This window comes from Convolutriloba macropyga, chromosome 13, assembly GCF_964194025.1.
Source record: "Convolutriloba macropyga chromosome 13, txConMacr16.3, whole genome shotgun sequence".
In the NCBI taxonomy this organism is placed as follows: Eukaryota; Metazoa; Xenacoelomorpha; order Acoela; family Convolutidae; genus Convolutriloba; species Convolutriloba macropyga.
The window spans coordinates 29,297,069-29,311,762 of record NC_134480.1 but is presented as its reverse complement, the minus strand read 5'-3'; the positions used below and the strand labels follow the sequence as shown (position 1 = coordinate 29,311,762).

The 14,694-nt window shown below is 38.2% G+C and overlaps 1 protein-coding gene across 1 annotated transcript; it reads right to left on the bottom strand.

Moving 5' to 3' along the window:
* Nucleotides 1-238: 238 nt before the first annotated feature.
* LOC142352011 (tubulin beta-4B chain-like) lies at nucleotides 239-2,157 on the bottom strand. The gene is made up of 2 exons (XM_075404341.1): nucleotides 2,013-2,157; nucleotides 239-1,741 (listed from the first exon to the last, which is right to left on the bottom strand). Exons 1-2 carry the CDS (start codon nucleotides 2,067-2,069, stop codon nucleotides 461-463), a joined length of 1,338 nt encoding a protein of 445 aa, XP_075260456.1. The 5' UTR covers nucleotides 2,070-2,157; the 3' UTR covers nucleotides 239-460.
* Between the last annotated feature and the right edge of the window lie 12,537 nt (nucleotides 2,158-14,694).

Genomic DNA, 14,694 nt, shown 5'->3' with positions numbered 1-14,694 from the left:
AATTTGTGCGTTGCACTGAATTCCATGCTAGCATATCAGTTGCCATAAACCGTAGTCCAGTTAAAACAAGCAAACAACAATTAAGAGCTTACGGAAAAGCTTTTGCTTTCAAATCAAATGATCACATGGTTCTTTAATTCCAATAATATCTTTCGACCATTCGCTTGTTTCTATTTTAGATAGATTTTTCTCTATCAGGGTCAGATAATTGCTACTATTACTGATATTTAAAAACAAATTGAATTGCAAAAAGTTGTATTGTGACGCGATCAAAGATTGCAAAAACAAATGCTTGGTTACAGTTCATTCACAGGATAGAAAGTAGAACAAATCACACATTTTAGACAAGCAAAACTTGCAACTCCTGAACTTAAAAGTCGCCGCAAGACAGTAGCAAATCCTCATGCAGATTTATCAGAGTCTATCTAGGGAAAAGATCAAGTTGGAGTACGGTGGCTTCTTAGGCCTCACCCTCCTCCTCTTCCTCCTCGAATTCGCCCTCCTCTTCGGCGGTGGCATCCTGGTACTGTTGGTACTCAGAAACCAAGTCGTTCATGTTGCTCTCGGCTTCAGTGAATTCCATCTCGTCCATACCCTCACCAGTGTACCAATGCAAGAAAGCCTTTCGTCGGAACATAGCAGTGAACTGTTCGCTAACTCGCTTGAACAGCTCCTGGATGGCGGTGCTGTTACCGATGAAGGTGGCGGACATCTTAAGACCTCGGGGCGGGATGTCACAGACAGCGGTCTTAACGTTGTTGGGGATCCATTCAACGAAGTAGCTGCTGTTCTTGTTCTGCACGTTCAACATCTGTTCATCAACCTCCTTCATGCTCATTCGGCCTCGGAACATGGCGGCGACAGTCAAGTATCGTCCATGACGAGGGTCGCATGCGGCCATCATGTTCTTGGCATCGAATATCTGTTGGGTCAGCTCGGGCACGGTCAGAGCTCGGTATTGCTGAGATCCACGAGAAGTGAGAGGGGCGAACCCAGGCATGAAGAAATGGAGACGAGGGAAGGGCACCATGTTCACAGCCAATTTCCTCAAGTCAGCGTTCAACTGACCTGGGAATCGGAGGCAGGTGGTGACACCAGACATGGTGGCGGAGACCAGGTGGTTCAAGTCACCGTAGGTGGGGGTGGTCAGCTTCAGGGTTCGGAAGCAGATATCATACAAAGCCTCGTTATCAATGCAGTAGGTCTCATCGGTGTTCTCGACCAGCTGATGGACTGAAAGGGTGGCGTTGTAGGGTTCCACGACAGTGTCGGACACCTTGGGTGAGGGCACGACGGAGAAGGTGTTCATGATTCTGTCGGGGTATTCCTCTCGGATCTTGGAGATGAGGAGAGTTCCCATTCCGGATCCGGTACCACCACCGAGCGAGTGGGTCAGCTGGAATCCCTGAAGACAATCACAGCCCTCGGCTTCCTTTCGGACAACATCCAAGACTGAGTCGACCAGCTCAGCACCCTCGGTGTAGTGTCCCTTGGCCCAGTTGTTTCCAGCACCAGACTGGCCGAACACGAAGTTATCGGGTCTGAAGATCTGACCAAAAGGTCCAGATTGGACCGAGTCCGTGGTTCCTGGCTCCAGATCGACAAGGACAGCCCTGGGGACGTACTTGCCACCAGTGGCCTCATTGTAGTACACGTTAATCCTCTCAAGCTGGAGGTCAGAGTCTCCATGGTAGGTTCCGGTGGGGTCTACACCATGTTCGTCAGAGATGACTTCCCAGAACTAAAACAACGATCTCATTTTTAAGACACACTGCCTTGATAAATATTTAAAAACCTGCAATTTAACAACTTCAAAAAAGCAAATTCCACCTCCAGTTAACAAAATAATTCTGCTAAAAACGCAAATATCTACCATATTATGATACCACCCACTAATCAGTTAATTTCAATCTACAATCGAAATTTTAAAAAAGCGTTGCAAAAAAAACAGATAGGGAGAGGGTTTAAGTAAGGTATTGAGCTTATATGAAGGTAAACGTTTATTTATTTACTTTGGCACCAATCTGGTTTCCGCACTGGCCGGCTTGTAAGTGGACGATTTCTCTCATTTTGAGGCTAGTTTACTAAGAAGTGATTCTACGACTAAGAAAAGAAAGAGAGCGAGCAACTGAATCTGAAATCAGAATGCAGAATTATGATCACACACCACTCACTCGTTTCAACGAGCAGAGAGAACTATTTGTTGCCAAGCAATCACCAAAACACACAGACACGTCACTCGTATGCGACCATTAAGCAAATGGCCATAGCCTGGCCATTGTTGTATACAACAACAAAGCAATTTAGTCCTGACAACATCAACAAAGCCACAAACTTTTTCACAACCGAACAGCAATTAAATATTAAACTAATAAACCGCATATCTACATGTTTAAAACTAAAGCTTTGACAAGTCAGGAGAGCATATTTGCACGCATGTTATAATAAAAAAAGGTCTGAAAAACTCAAAGAATGCATACATTCACTGCTTATTATAATCATGATTTAAAAAGCTATTTAAAATTTGGCGCACAACTTCATATCTTTACACACTTAAGACAAAAGTTTCAATAAGAGAATATAACTTTTTTACCATCAGTTACTCATTCTTTTCGAAGCTACACGTGCAAAATTGTTTGCACAAAAAATAAAATAAATTATTACGTGAAAAAATTTGAGATCAACTCAAATCAATCAATTCGTTCATTCAACCTCAGATTCTTCACATGCCGCCGAATAAATATAGACTCAAAAATAAAGTGGACGGACCTCTTGAGTTTAAAGTTTCCATAAAAGGTCAGAAAAATGTCCGCAAGCCACCACTGCCAAACGAAAGCTTGTGTACAAACAAATTTTAGCTGATTTTAGGAGACCAACATGGAAAATATTGCTATGATTACGAGACTTTCCATTTTGATCTCAAAACCTAAATAAAAGCCTGCATACATTGAACGATGCAAAATTTTAAATATTTCCAGAAAATATTTAAATTTAATATTGATAAAAATTTTGGGAAAAACAGCATATGGCCGATCTAAATACAGTGCACTCTAAACACTTGCACTACAATAACTTCTCTTCATTTAGTGACGATATTGAATAAAAATGCTAACTTTTGTTAAGGAAAACGCAACAAAACCAAATTATATATCTGTTTAATGAGACTGATGACAATAAAAGCCAGATTAATTGATTCAATCTTTTTATCATAAAAAATTGTAAGCTTAAAATTAAAGACACAATATTTTGTCTATTCGTCGTCTTTCTGTCTTCACTTCTTTTCTGAAGACTATGCCAAGAAAAAATATTAGGTTTCTAAAGTTTCCAAAAGATAATAAAAGATGGCTCATTTTTCATTAATAAAACCTAATGTCTGTTCAAAATTAACGTCGAACAAAAGCTTGAAGTCCTCCTATTAAGTTAAGAAAACATCTCAACTTCCATTAAAAACAATGTTATCCAGCAATTCTTGGAGTCATAAAAACTTTCATCTCATGACTCTTAACGTTACCAGATCCTTAATACACAAAAAAGAACCAAAGAGGCCGGTAATGTGCGTTTGCACATAATGTTCCGACCTCGCTCAATCACTTTCACTTTTTTGACTTAATTATCTACCAAAAGGGGAAGAGATAGAAAACTTTTTAAAAAAACTACATTGTTTGAAAAAATGTACCGATTATAGCTTTAATTGGTGTACCTAAAATCGCTTTAAGCTCAATCTGTACAAATTAAATAATAACTCACTAGAGGCCCAATGATACCTGCCATTAGGAAGAAAAAGCGAAACGAAAACAAGACCAAATAAAAAAACATTACTTAAACTAAAAAACTTAATATGAAACCTAATATGATCACAATAAAAAAGAGGGAGAAATGATAAATACTTTTTGAGGATTTTTTAAAATTTATGAAAACCATTAGCTATAAACTGAGACCAGTGAATGGCTTCACTGATATCTTTATACGAAGCCATTGAGACCTGTCATTATCGAGAATGTCATACGACGACAAGAACAAATATAGGTAAAAGACCAAAAAGTGATCAAAATTTTGCGAGAAAACAATGTCTAAGCCAAAGAACACATTCTTTTCGATAAAAAAATATTCAGCATATGTATTTGCAGCTTCTTCAACGCCATTATTGTGATATGTGATTTGTCATTAATAAGCCATTGAGGTGGTCGTCGCTAAAGGGCCGACATAGGATTAAAAGTGACACATTTCAAAAACTTTTTTCTTTTTGAAACCAATAAATTTCTAAAACCATAAGTCACAACAACCACAAAACATCACAAAAGTTTATTAGTCTTCACTTGCACTTAAATTTTACCTATTAATAATTGAGCTTTGATTTGAAATCATTATAGGCTAGGAACATTAAAATCAAAAAAGCGAATATATTTATAAGAATATAGCACCCCATTACAATCTGACTAACTTTTGAAATATAAAAATCCACGATTGCAACAAACTTGTCTCGGTAATGCTGCTTGTCCATTATAACAAAAAATTGTTGAAAATTTTACCAAACTAGATAATGTGACCAGAAAGTCAATATCAGAAACAAACGATGAATGTTGGAAACTTATCGAGTTATGTTACCAAAAAAACATGATCTGGCAACTGAAATCATTTGATAGTTTCTTTAATTACTCATTAGATACATACCCAATGAGACATTTGATTAATTAGACCCAGTCATAATATCGCTGCGGAGCTGTTGAAAACCAATTGCTCAAAATAATTAATCTAGCGAAAGATCACTATAATGTTAGATCCAGAACTCTTTCGTAGGAACCAGAGTTCTCATCTGGATAAACGAAGGTTGTGCAAGCAGTTTTTATGTCTGCACAACCAGTCAATTTGGTCAAAGTGGGTCAAATAAGCATATTTGATTCCATTTTTTATAACAAAACAAACGTTGAGTTTACAAAAAATTGAGAGCACAAAACAGTTGATTCAAATAAATCAGCAATTATCTTTCATCTTAAAATGTAAAACCAATGAGACTACCGTTAACAATTTTATCAAATTTTTCAGCAAAAACTGACCAAAAATTATGAAAAATGTGAACAGAACAGTGAAATTAGTAGTACTAGTAGTAGAATAGACTTCAGGGCAAATGCCCTAGGTGGTTTCCCCCTTTCGCAGTCCGAGTTTTAAGTTTGTCGTAGCTTTTCAAAGATGGTGCAGTTTCAACATCTGCATAATAGTCTCCATGTGCATTTGTTTGTCTCGTTGTACTTCCTTTTGAAGAAGTTCACATAACTGTTAGTTAGAGTCCGTTTGTCGGGTTTTTCGTAAAAGCTGGGACAGGCGCGGATAAGGCAGTTGTAGTCTCATAGTTCGTACGACGAAGTTGTCATCGGTCTTTTGCAGCCTGGTTTTAGCTATTGGTAGCTCACCTCTTTGGAACTGTCTTGTGACGTCATAGGCACTTTGTACGGCTTTCCCGATCTCAATGTCATATTTGTTCTGGACGTTCACAAAAATTTAAACCTGGGATTTAAACCTGAGCGTAGAGTATGTCGACCTTCAAAAACTGACTGAACAAAAAACTAGTTGAGCATATAGTTCCTCCCACACTGAAGGGGGTCGGAACAAAGAACATAGCCCAATACAGTCTGACAAATCGCTTGTCAGTGAGAGACAAGGGGTTGACTATGGTTGTAGCTAGATTAACTACAACAAAGCTAGTCGCACATGCCAAGGAAAAAAAACGGGGGCGGGGTGCAGTCCAAGATCGCCCTTTACAATGACCTTTGACTTTAACAGTTTGTTTTTAAACGAATAAGCAAAAATTCTGGAGAAATGTGAAAAGACACGTTTTACAATAATTGCTTCAAACTTCGCTGCAAAGTCTTTCAAATGCTCAAATTCGAGCTGTCTTTTAGGATCAAAGATACATGACAAGTGCAATAAATCCAGCATTTGAGGTGGTATCCTTTTGATTTGACTTTTTGCAGCTCGATAGCCACGAACTACAAATTAAAAAAACTTAGAAAAACATCCAAGCATCTAACTTTCTTGCATACAGACAATTTTTTACTAAGGATGTCTCAAAAAAGAAACTTCGTGAAGATCGAATTATCTCGTATTCTCAGGTCTACAATCGGAGCCGGAGGTTTTTGTTACTTCAGATACGTGTGCTCCTGGTCATTTGGATGTTTAAATGTCAACTTTTTCGATACAAAAATGAAAAAAAAAGTTTAAACATATTTACCTAAAGCATATTTAGCACATTTTAAGTGCTTAACGCAAAAATTGCAATTTTACATGGTAACTGCCTGTTTTCGAAGTCATCTTTAGACCAATTTTGGCCGTTTCGATTGATTTATACCAGATTGATTATCACCAGAAATTTTGTTCCCGCATAAAATTTGCTCAACTTGGTCATAAAATTGTCGAATTCACAACGCAAAAAAATGAAGGCATGACCAATTTAAACAAGCAGCCTCGAGTGTGTCTTCCTCTGATCAAATGATTCTATTTTTTTTAAATAAAGAAAAGCAAATTAAGAAACAATGAAGCATCAAACAATGAAGATTTAAGAAATCAAGTATTTGCTCATAGCATCGTCAAACAGAAGCTAAACACAATGGATTTATAGAAAAGGTCATTGACCTAAGTTGAAACAAATAGCTAGTTTTAGCAATTTCTAGTAAAGTAGTTAAACAAATCGGAGGTAGTCAAGCATAATAAAACAAAGCATTAGAGGCGAGTGAATTATGAACCGTGCAGCCTTCCTTCTAAAACAATAATTGAAGACAGAAAAATAGTCGCGCGTGTATGACTTCTTGAGGGCTCTACATCCCCCGAGACAGCTTCGCAGGAGTGCAAAACTTACCTTGGTTTGGATTATGGATTAAGTTTATGGTGTCTGCATATCGTTACGTTTTCTTATCGGCTAGTTTTTCGTCTAACTTTTTCATGACTTTGGTGGCGGAGGAGTCAGCAACACCAATGCATGCAAAAACTAGAGATTAATAGAACTGTCTTCAACTTCGACAATGCGGGTCTCATATTTCAGATTTTTAAGCTGTCCGTGATATGAGTAGGCATCTTTGATGGTATTTGGGCATAGAGATGCGAATGGACTGAAAGTGCTTCTTATGTTGTCAGGAAAGGATTCACCTTGAGGCGACTGAAGCTTTGGCTCTAATACGACATCATAATATGACTCGCTCATCAAACGCGCGAATGTGTCATGGATTTCTTTATGGCGCATGTGAGCGCACCCGCCTTTTGTACAAAGGCGAGCATGCGTTATGTTGAAATTTTCGCCACATTGAAATATTCTTTATGTTTGCGTTAACCCGCGACCATATCGTAAGTCTAGTCCATCTCGGAAATCTAATTTGATTAAGCAAAAATTGTGCTTTTTGAGTGGTAGATCGATTATCCCGCTAGAGGCTCTCTTTTGTGCAGCGATTTGCAAGGAGCATTTCGTCTGCTGATCTATTGCGTTTTTTTAATGTGAAAGAAACCGATTTGTCAAATTAAAATTACTTCCGATATTTAAAACAAACGTTTTCGAACTTTACCTTCATCGTCAGGTTAAAAATGTTTCTAAATTGTTAAAAGATAAATTGAATATGTATTTACATTTGTCTGAGACCACAATTAAAACAAATTTAGGAACTATTCTAAAAAATTCAATCAAAAATTTTTCCTTATATACAATATTTAGCCTGTTTAAAACTAATATTTATATACGTTATCAATTTATTTGAAAACATTTCTATTCCGGATTATTCGATCTGGCCATGCTCTTGTATTTTTAGGGTTATTCCGAATTTGCCCTAAACTTAAGTATCTCTCTTGTAGAGGTGTTGCAAATGTCGTTTTGTCATGCGCAAAATTTTTTTTGCCCTATGTATCCTCATCTAGTCAAAATTATATTTTGAACTAATATTTTAACGTGAGTTCCCGACCCCTATATTCAACGCGTGTGTTTAGTGCCGGCTTCAACTTGCTGATGAATATCGCTTCGATAACCATTAGTTTTTCTATTGTACTACAGGTGTCCAGAATTTTCCATTCATTGTCATTCGTGGCGCCACGAAATTCAATCAGATGTTGACTCACATGTGAATCTTTCTTTTGATGTTTTCTTATCCTTGAGGTAACATGCCGGCTTGTTTGCCCAACATAGATGGATCCGCATCCGTTATATTTAATCTCCTATACCACGTGGGATTTCAGGTCTCTATCGAAAAATGATTTCAGGCTGGAGAGGCATGATCTTAATTTCCGCTTTGTAACAACCACTTGCAATCCGCATAGTTTCTTCAATTTGCTGGCAAAGTTTTGAGTAAGGATGCCTCTGTATTGTAGAAAAATAGTTAGCTTATCATGAGATCTAGTCTTGCTTTTTGATGCTCTTTTGGTGTTGTTCTCAATTGGTCTTTACCGCCACTTATTATCTTTTCTAGAGTCTGGTTCACTATTTTTGAAGACCATTCCTCTGGATATTGATTTTTGGTCCAGCAAGGTTTGTTCTTTTCAAGAGCTTCAACGAAGGCCAACCAATTCGAGGTTGCATTAAAAACACTATGAAGCGTCCCTTGAATCACACTTTTTTTATGCTGAAGTGATGCACAACTGCGAAAAATCAATATTATTCCAGTGTCAGTTCGTTTTTGATACCAATGGCAGGTGATATTACTTTTGATGCTCACACTTACGTTAATGTCAAGAAAAGCCAAATCCCCTTCTATGTTAACTTTTTCTAAGGTAAATTGCGGGTTGTTGTGTAATGAATTCGCAATTTTTAAAAACTCGTCCGGGTCGCCACGAACCGTTCAGATAATATCATCCACATACCTTTTAAACAATTTCATCTCCTCATAATGCCCCACTGTCTGTTCGTTGCTGCAATAAGTACAAATCCAAACAACATACTGCATGTTAGCGTATTCCTCATTCGATATCTTTTGACATCTTGCATGAAACCAATTTTTGCATGACTCACATTCTACTCCTCTTCCTAGGAAAGTCACTCTTCTGTTACAGTCTTTGCCCTTCCCGTTTTGGTCGGATATGGAAGTTTTTTCACTGAGCTCTGGTTTTTGCAGTGATGCCTCAAACGATTTCTTCCACACGTTTGCTAGTATTACAGCCAGTGATGCACCCATAGCCAGACCATCTGATTGTACATACCAAATCCCATTACATTTGAAAAGAACATTCGTCACCGCAAGCTTTAGCAAACTTTTCATGGCGGATCTTGGGATATCTGGAGCTAGGTTGCCTAAATAGAGTTCTCTTAGAGCAATTTCTATAGCCTCTCCAACCGGAACGTTGGCGTACAAACTTTTTACGTCAAGACATACTATCTGCTCGTCGTTTTCAAGAGTGAGAGACTCTAAGGCCTTTTCTAGCACCTTGCGTGTTGGTTTCAATGTTCGCGACCGGTAGTATCTGGAAAAATGGTGTCAAAAATCTGTTTAAGTTTTTGTAGCTGCTACCAGGTATCGAAAGAACAAGTCGGATAGGTATATCTTTTGTATGTACCTTTGCCAGGCCATAAAGCCTCGCTGGTTGTGAACCCATTGACCTGAGTCTTTGATAAATTTTGTCACCAATTTTCCCTTGCTTCATTAATTGTTGCAGGCTAATTTTGATCTGTTTTTCATTTTTGATCACAATATCATCTTTCGATTCATTGATTTTTTGAAACTGATCTGATTTGAGCACCTCATCAAGTTTTTCCCTGAATGTTGACTTCTTCATCACACAGAAACCGCAGCCTTTGTCAAATGGTACCGCCAGCAAATCATTGGTTTTTAGGTAATCATGCACATTTTTGACTCCTCTATCCATTGGGGTTTCGCGTACATTTTTTGCATATCATTTTGTGGACGCTTCAATTTAACAAAGTTTCTCGCTATCAGTGTTCTTCTCGCGTAACTCACATACAAGTTTGTCTACGTCTGCAAGGAAGTGCACCTCATTAAACTTGTCTCTCACAGGGTGTTTAGGTCCCAACTATAGGATGTCAAGTACAAAATTTTGGAAGTTCACGGCCATACATTATCACATTATTACTATGGGAGCCATTCCGCAGTGGTCTATCCTGTCTCTCTGACAGTTTATCAAGTTTTCCATTAAGTCTGTTTTGAACCATTGCGGGACGATTCCTCATTTCATGCCTAATGCTGCCAACAACGGATGACATCAGTTCTGGTCTCACATTCTCCCTGAAATTACTCCTATCTGTCTCAATTTTTTCCTTGAACACTTTACGGCCTGTCTCCGTACGGTTTACTTCTTGTTTCAGGAGCTTTAATTGAAAAATGTGCAACGTTTGTTCAAAAAAATTTCATTTTTAGGAGCGCGAAACCTCAAAAAATCCGGAATTGTATCATTGTGAAGGCATTGTTTTAAAAACTTGATTTGGTAATTGCAGCTAGTGGCCTTGTTTAGGGTTTTCAAGTAATCAAGATAAAGTTTGTAACAGTTTGATTTTTTCAAAATATACCTGAGCCACGTCTTTGGTAGCTGCAACCTCAAAGAAGCTCAAGGACAGGGGGCAATGAAGCCCGATTGTTCAGGGGCTCCTCCTCAGTCTGTGTCTGTTGCACCTTCCTTGCCTTAGCTCTCGCTTTCCTCTGCTGTTTGCCCCAGTTCTTGCTTTTTTCCTCTCTTGAGCGGCCCTTTTAACTTGTACTGATGGTGTAATACTGTCTCAAGGTCCCTAATCTCCAGCCCAGCTTCCAGATTCAGCTGGGCATACTTTCCTGGCTTCTTCGTCCTCCTTCTCTTCGAAATCAGTTGCTTATTACTCTAAGCACCAGTATCTCAGACTTCAGCAGCTCCTGAAAAAAATCCTCTGTGTCTATACATCGAAAATAAACAATAGCACTGAAGCCATCTTTGTTCATTCTAACAAATGATGTCAACTCCGATACGTTGCGGCGTTGGTAGTTGTTTGACATGAGACGTTAGATTGTGTTATTTATCAGGTGGTTCCGCACTACCAAGTCTTTCCTCTTGCTCAGATGAACCTTCTGATGGAGATTTCTTGCGTTTTTGACACAGTTTTTGGAATTTCTGTTAAAGGAGAATCCGGGAACCGATGTAACTTTCCCTAAAAACTGTTTTCTGCTTGAATATGGGAGACTACTTACAGCCTGGTGAAGCGAGCTTGCAGCCAAAATATGCACCGTCTTGGGAAATCTACAAAATTCATCGTCAGGTTAAAACTGTTTTACAAATTGTTAAAAGATAAAATGAATATGTATTTACATTTGTCTGAGGCCGAACTCAAAACAATTCTAGGAAATATTCTAAAAGATTCAATCGAAAATTTTTCCTTATATACATTTTTTAGCCTATTTACAACTCATATATACATCTGTTATCAATTTATTTAAAAACATTCGTATTCCGGATTTTTCGATTTTGGCCATGTTATTGTATTTTTAGGGTTACTCCGACTTTGCCCTAAACATAAGTATCCCTCCTGTGGAGATTTTGCAAATTTCTTTTCGTCATGCTGAAAACGTTTTCTGCCCTATGTGTCCTCATCTAGTTAAAATTATAATTTGAACTAATATTATAACGTGAATTCCCGCTTTAACTTATATTTTAACGTGAGTTTTTTTAGTTTTTAAATTTTGGCAAATTTTATATCATTTCGCAAACAATTTTGAGAGAGCTAAGCCACAACAAGGTTGTTCAATGGGTTGGAGAGCTCATGTTGAAATGGCCACGTTGAAGAAATCATGTGTACTTGCGGTCGGGATAGCTATATTCAACCCAAACAGGCGCAACGTTAGGGCGTAAATACTTCGAATATTTCCATCCGTGGCTTGCAGACTGCTTATTGATAGTACAAATTTTTCATTCTGTGTGGTCTCCACGACCGTCAGAGCCTCGGTTAAGGCGGGCGTTGTTTGGCTGAGGTAGGCGAAATTCTGTTGGACCTAGTTGGGTAAACAGCTGGGAACAATCTGCGGATATGTTTGCAGAAACGTCGAGAATTTCTCAGCCATAGACGTGTTTTTACGCCAAGAAGCCAGGACTAGGAAAAATTAGATCGCATTGAGCTACCACCAATCACAGATCCTAAAAAAACCTGCTGTGGAGATTTCGACATCAAAAATGACAAGTTTTCTCTCTTCTTCCAGTTTATAAACTCTAATCACTAACTGACAATTAGGACGGTTAAACAGATATCCGAAACCCTTGCCACTCAGAGAAATGCATTCAAAAAAATTTTGTAGTTCCATTAATTTTCCGACAGCTGAGCCGATGTCTGGATGAGCCTTCTATATTAAGCTGCAGTTTGAACACAAGTTATCAACGGTAACGTGGCTATGCCGTATATTGCCATAGGAAAGGGATTGTCCAGAATTGACCCTTGTTTAGACAAAATTGTGGTTTTCTTGACGAACAACTTAAAAGGTGCTTGGTAAGAGTTATTCAGAGTGTTTGCGAGTGAAGGGTACTGCTTTGAGATGTTGTGATGCGCGAGACTTCTGATCATTTGACTGAAAATTTTTTTTCTCAACGTGAATATAGTATTCTATGCCACACTTTTTCCCAAGACACAACTGGGCATTGCCGCCAAGAAATTGTTGATATTGTTTACCACACAATACATCGCCCGATTTTTCTCCACAACACCTCTCCGTTTCCTATAGGTTGGACAACAGGGTTCTTTTCAAGCGTAATTAGGCAACAGGCAATCCAAGAGGCTAAATGATGTGGGGGAAAAATTTTGTGGCAATTCGATTTGCCAATTTCGCAGAGAATTTGTAAAGGTCAGTAGAGTATTTGTCAAATGCAATAAGTCGACCAAAACTTGAGGGTTTTTGTTTATCATTAGGTTATAATGCAGCTTGTTCGAGGTTTTTTGTGCGTATATTTTCATAAACTAAAGGATGATAATGAATAATTTGCGTTTTTGCGATATTGATTTTTATTGCGGGTTCGGCTTCGCTTAAAGTGGGGTGCTTTTGTTTGAGAAATTCTAATTGAATGTACAATTCTATTGACCCACTGTTCGATATAATTCTTTATGATCTGAGTCTAGCTGCAGGATAACTCTGTTGACTTTACCCAGGTTCATGAGGCAGTTGAAGTGGCGCACTTCCTTTTGACTGTTTTTTGAAGCCTTTGGTACTGAGAGGTGAAGGGCTTTGCTTTCAGAAAACGGCTTATATACTTGTCTTTGGCTCCAAATCTCGAGCCGCCTGCTAATGCTTTTATTGACAAAAATTGTTGTTGCTCTTCTTGGTGCAGGGCAGTATGAAATGTGGAGGAGCATAGCAATAGAGAGGGCAATATCTGCATTTTGCTTATTTGGTCAGAACATGGTCGGCGTAGCTCATTCAGGGTATCCACAACTTTACAACGTTTTTTTTGTACAAAAATAAGAACTGTGTTTTTCAGTGGGCTTTGGTGTTTCAGTATCTTTTGATTTTGTCTTGGAAAGCGTTGCTGGACATTGTCATGAAAGTCCAATGACAAAGGACAGGTTTGACAAGTTTAAAAGATGTCAGAATTTGCAGAGTCAGTGCCAGATGAGGATTTAAAGGTTTATATATAATCGGCAGTGCGTTTAGCGTTGCAGTGTCGTCATTCAAAACCATCAAATTAATCACGGCTAGTGGCCGAACAACTACAAATATTGTTGATATAACCACAAGAAACGCAACTATATACCACCGCTTCCTTATATGTCGTTGGCATTGGCTAGAGTGAGACTGGGTTGACATGAGGAAGGAAGTATACATAGGACTAGAAGTTGCACCTGACTAGAACATTATTGGCAATCTTATAGAGATGAGATATATAGAGCTAGAACCATAAATTTAGAACAAGGGAGAACAACTGGTTGCCATTAAAACGAAATGCAGAGAATCTTAAAAGATTGTCCGAGATATTTAAATATTATCAAATGCAGGGGCAAATATGAAATTTTTAAAGTGCCAAAATGTCAATATAGTCATAATGCGCAAGATTTATTTGTGTTTTTTGTTAAAGAAACAGTTATGATCAAATGTGAATGATTAAATGTTACATGAAGTGTTTGAATGAAAACTTTGATATGTTCTGTAAAAAAAGAAGGGGAAAAGCGAGGGTCATTAAAGCCGGCTATTACTAAAACGGGGACAAAATTTTGGTCGGGGTAGTAGTAGTTCAAAAGACTGCACAAGTCCACCAGCCTAGCTCCTCTGTATCCATGAACTGCTCCTCCTAAATTTTTTAATGTAATTGTGATTTACATTTTTCTGGATGTGCCTCTTGCCAAATTCGTGCACATCTTTTATAGTTCATGTGGTGAGAACTTTTAGCTCTTCCTCCACATATAAACAAACCATACGCAACGGGGTGAAGGAAAATGTGAAGAGAGGACGGTTGTAGTGAATAAAAAGTAAGAGTAGAGGAACAGTTTAACCTGGTGATTTGATGGTGTGGGCAAAGATCTGCGTACAAAATGGGACCAGTGACTCAAAACCAATGTGCCAATGTGGCACGGTCAAAATTCGGTCAATAGAGAGTCAACATCAACATCAACATATCCAACATGAAACTATTTAGTAAGTTTATCACAACAATTAAGCTCAAACAAAATACGGCAAATTTTGCTGTGCATTTTTAACACATGCATTCAGATTGGAATCAGGTTTAGGATTTTTTTCCAGACCCATATTAGTTCCGTCAATTTTGGTCAACCCA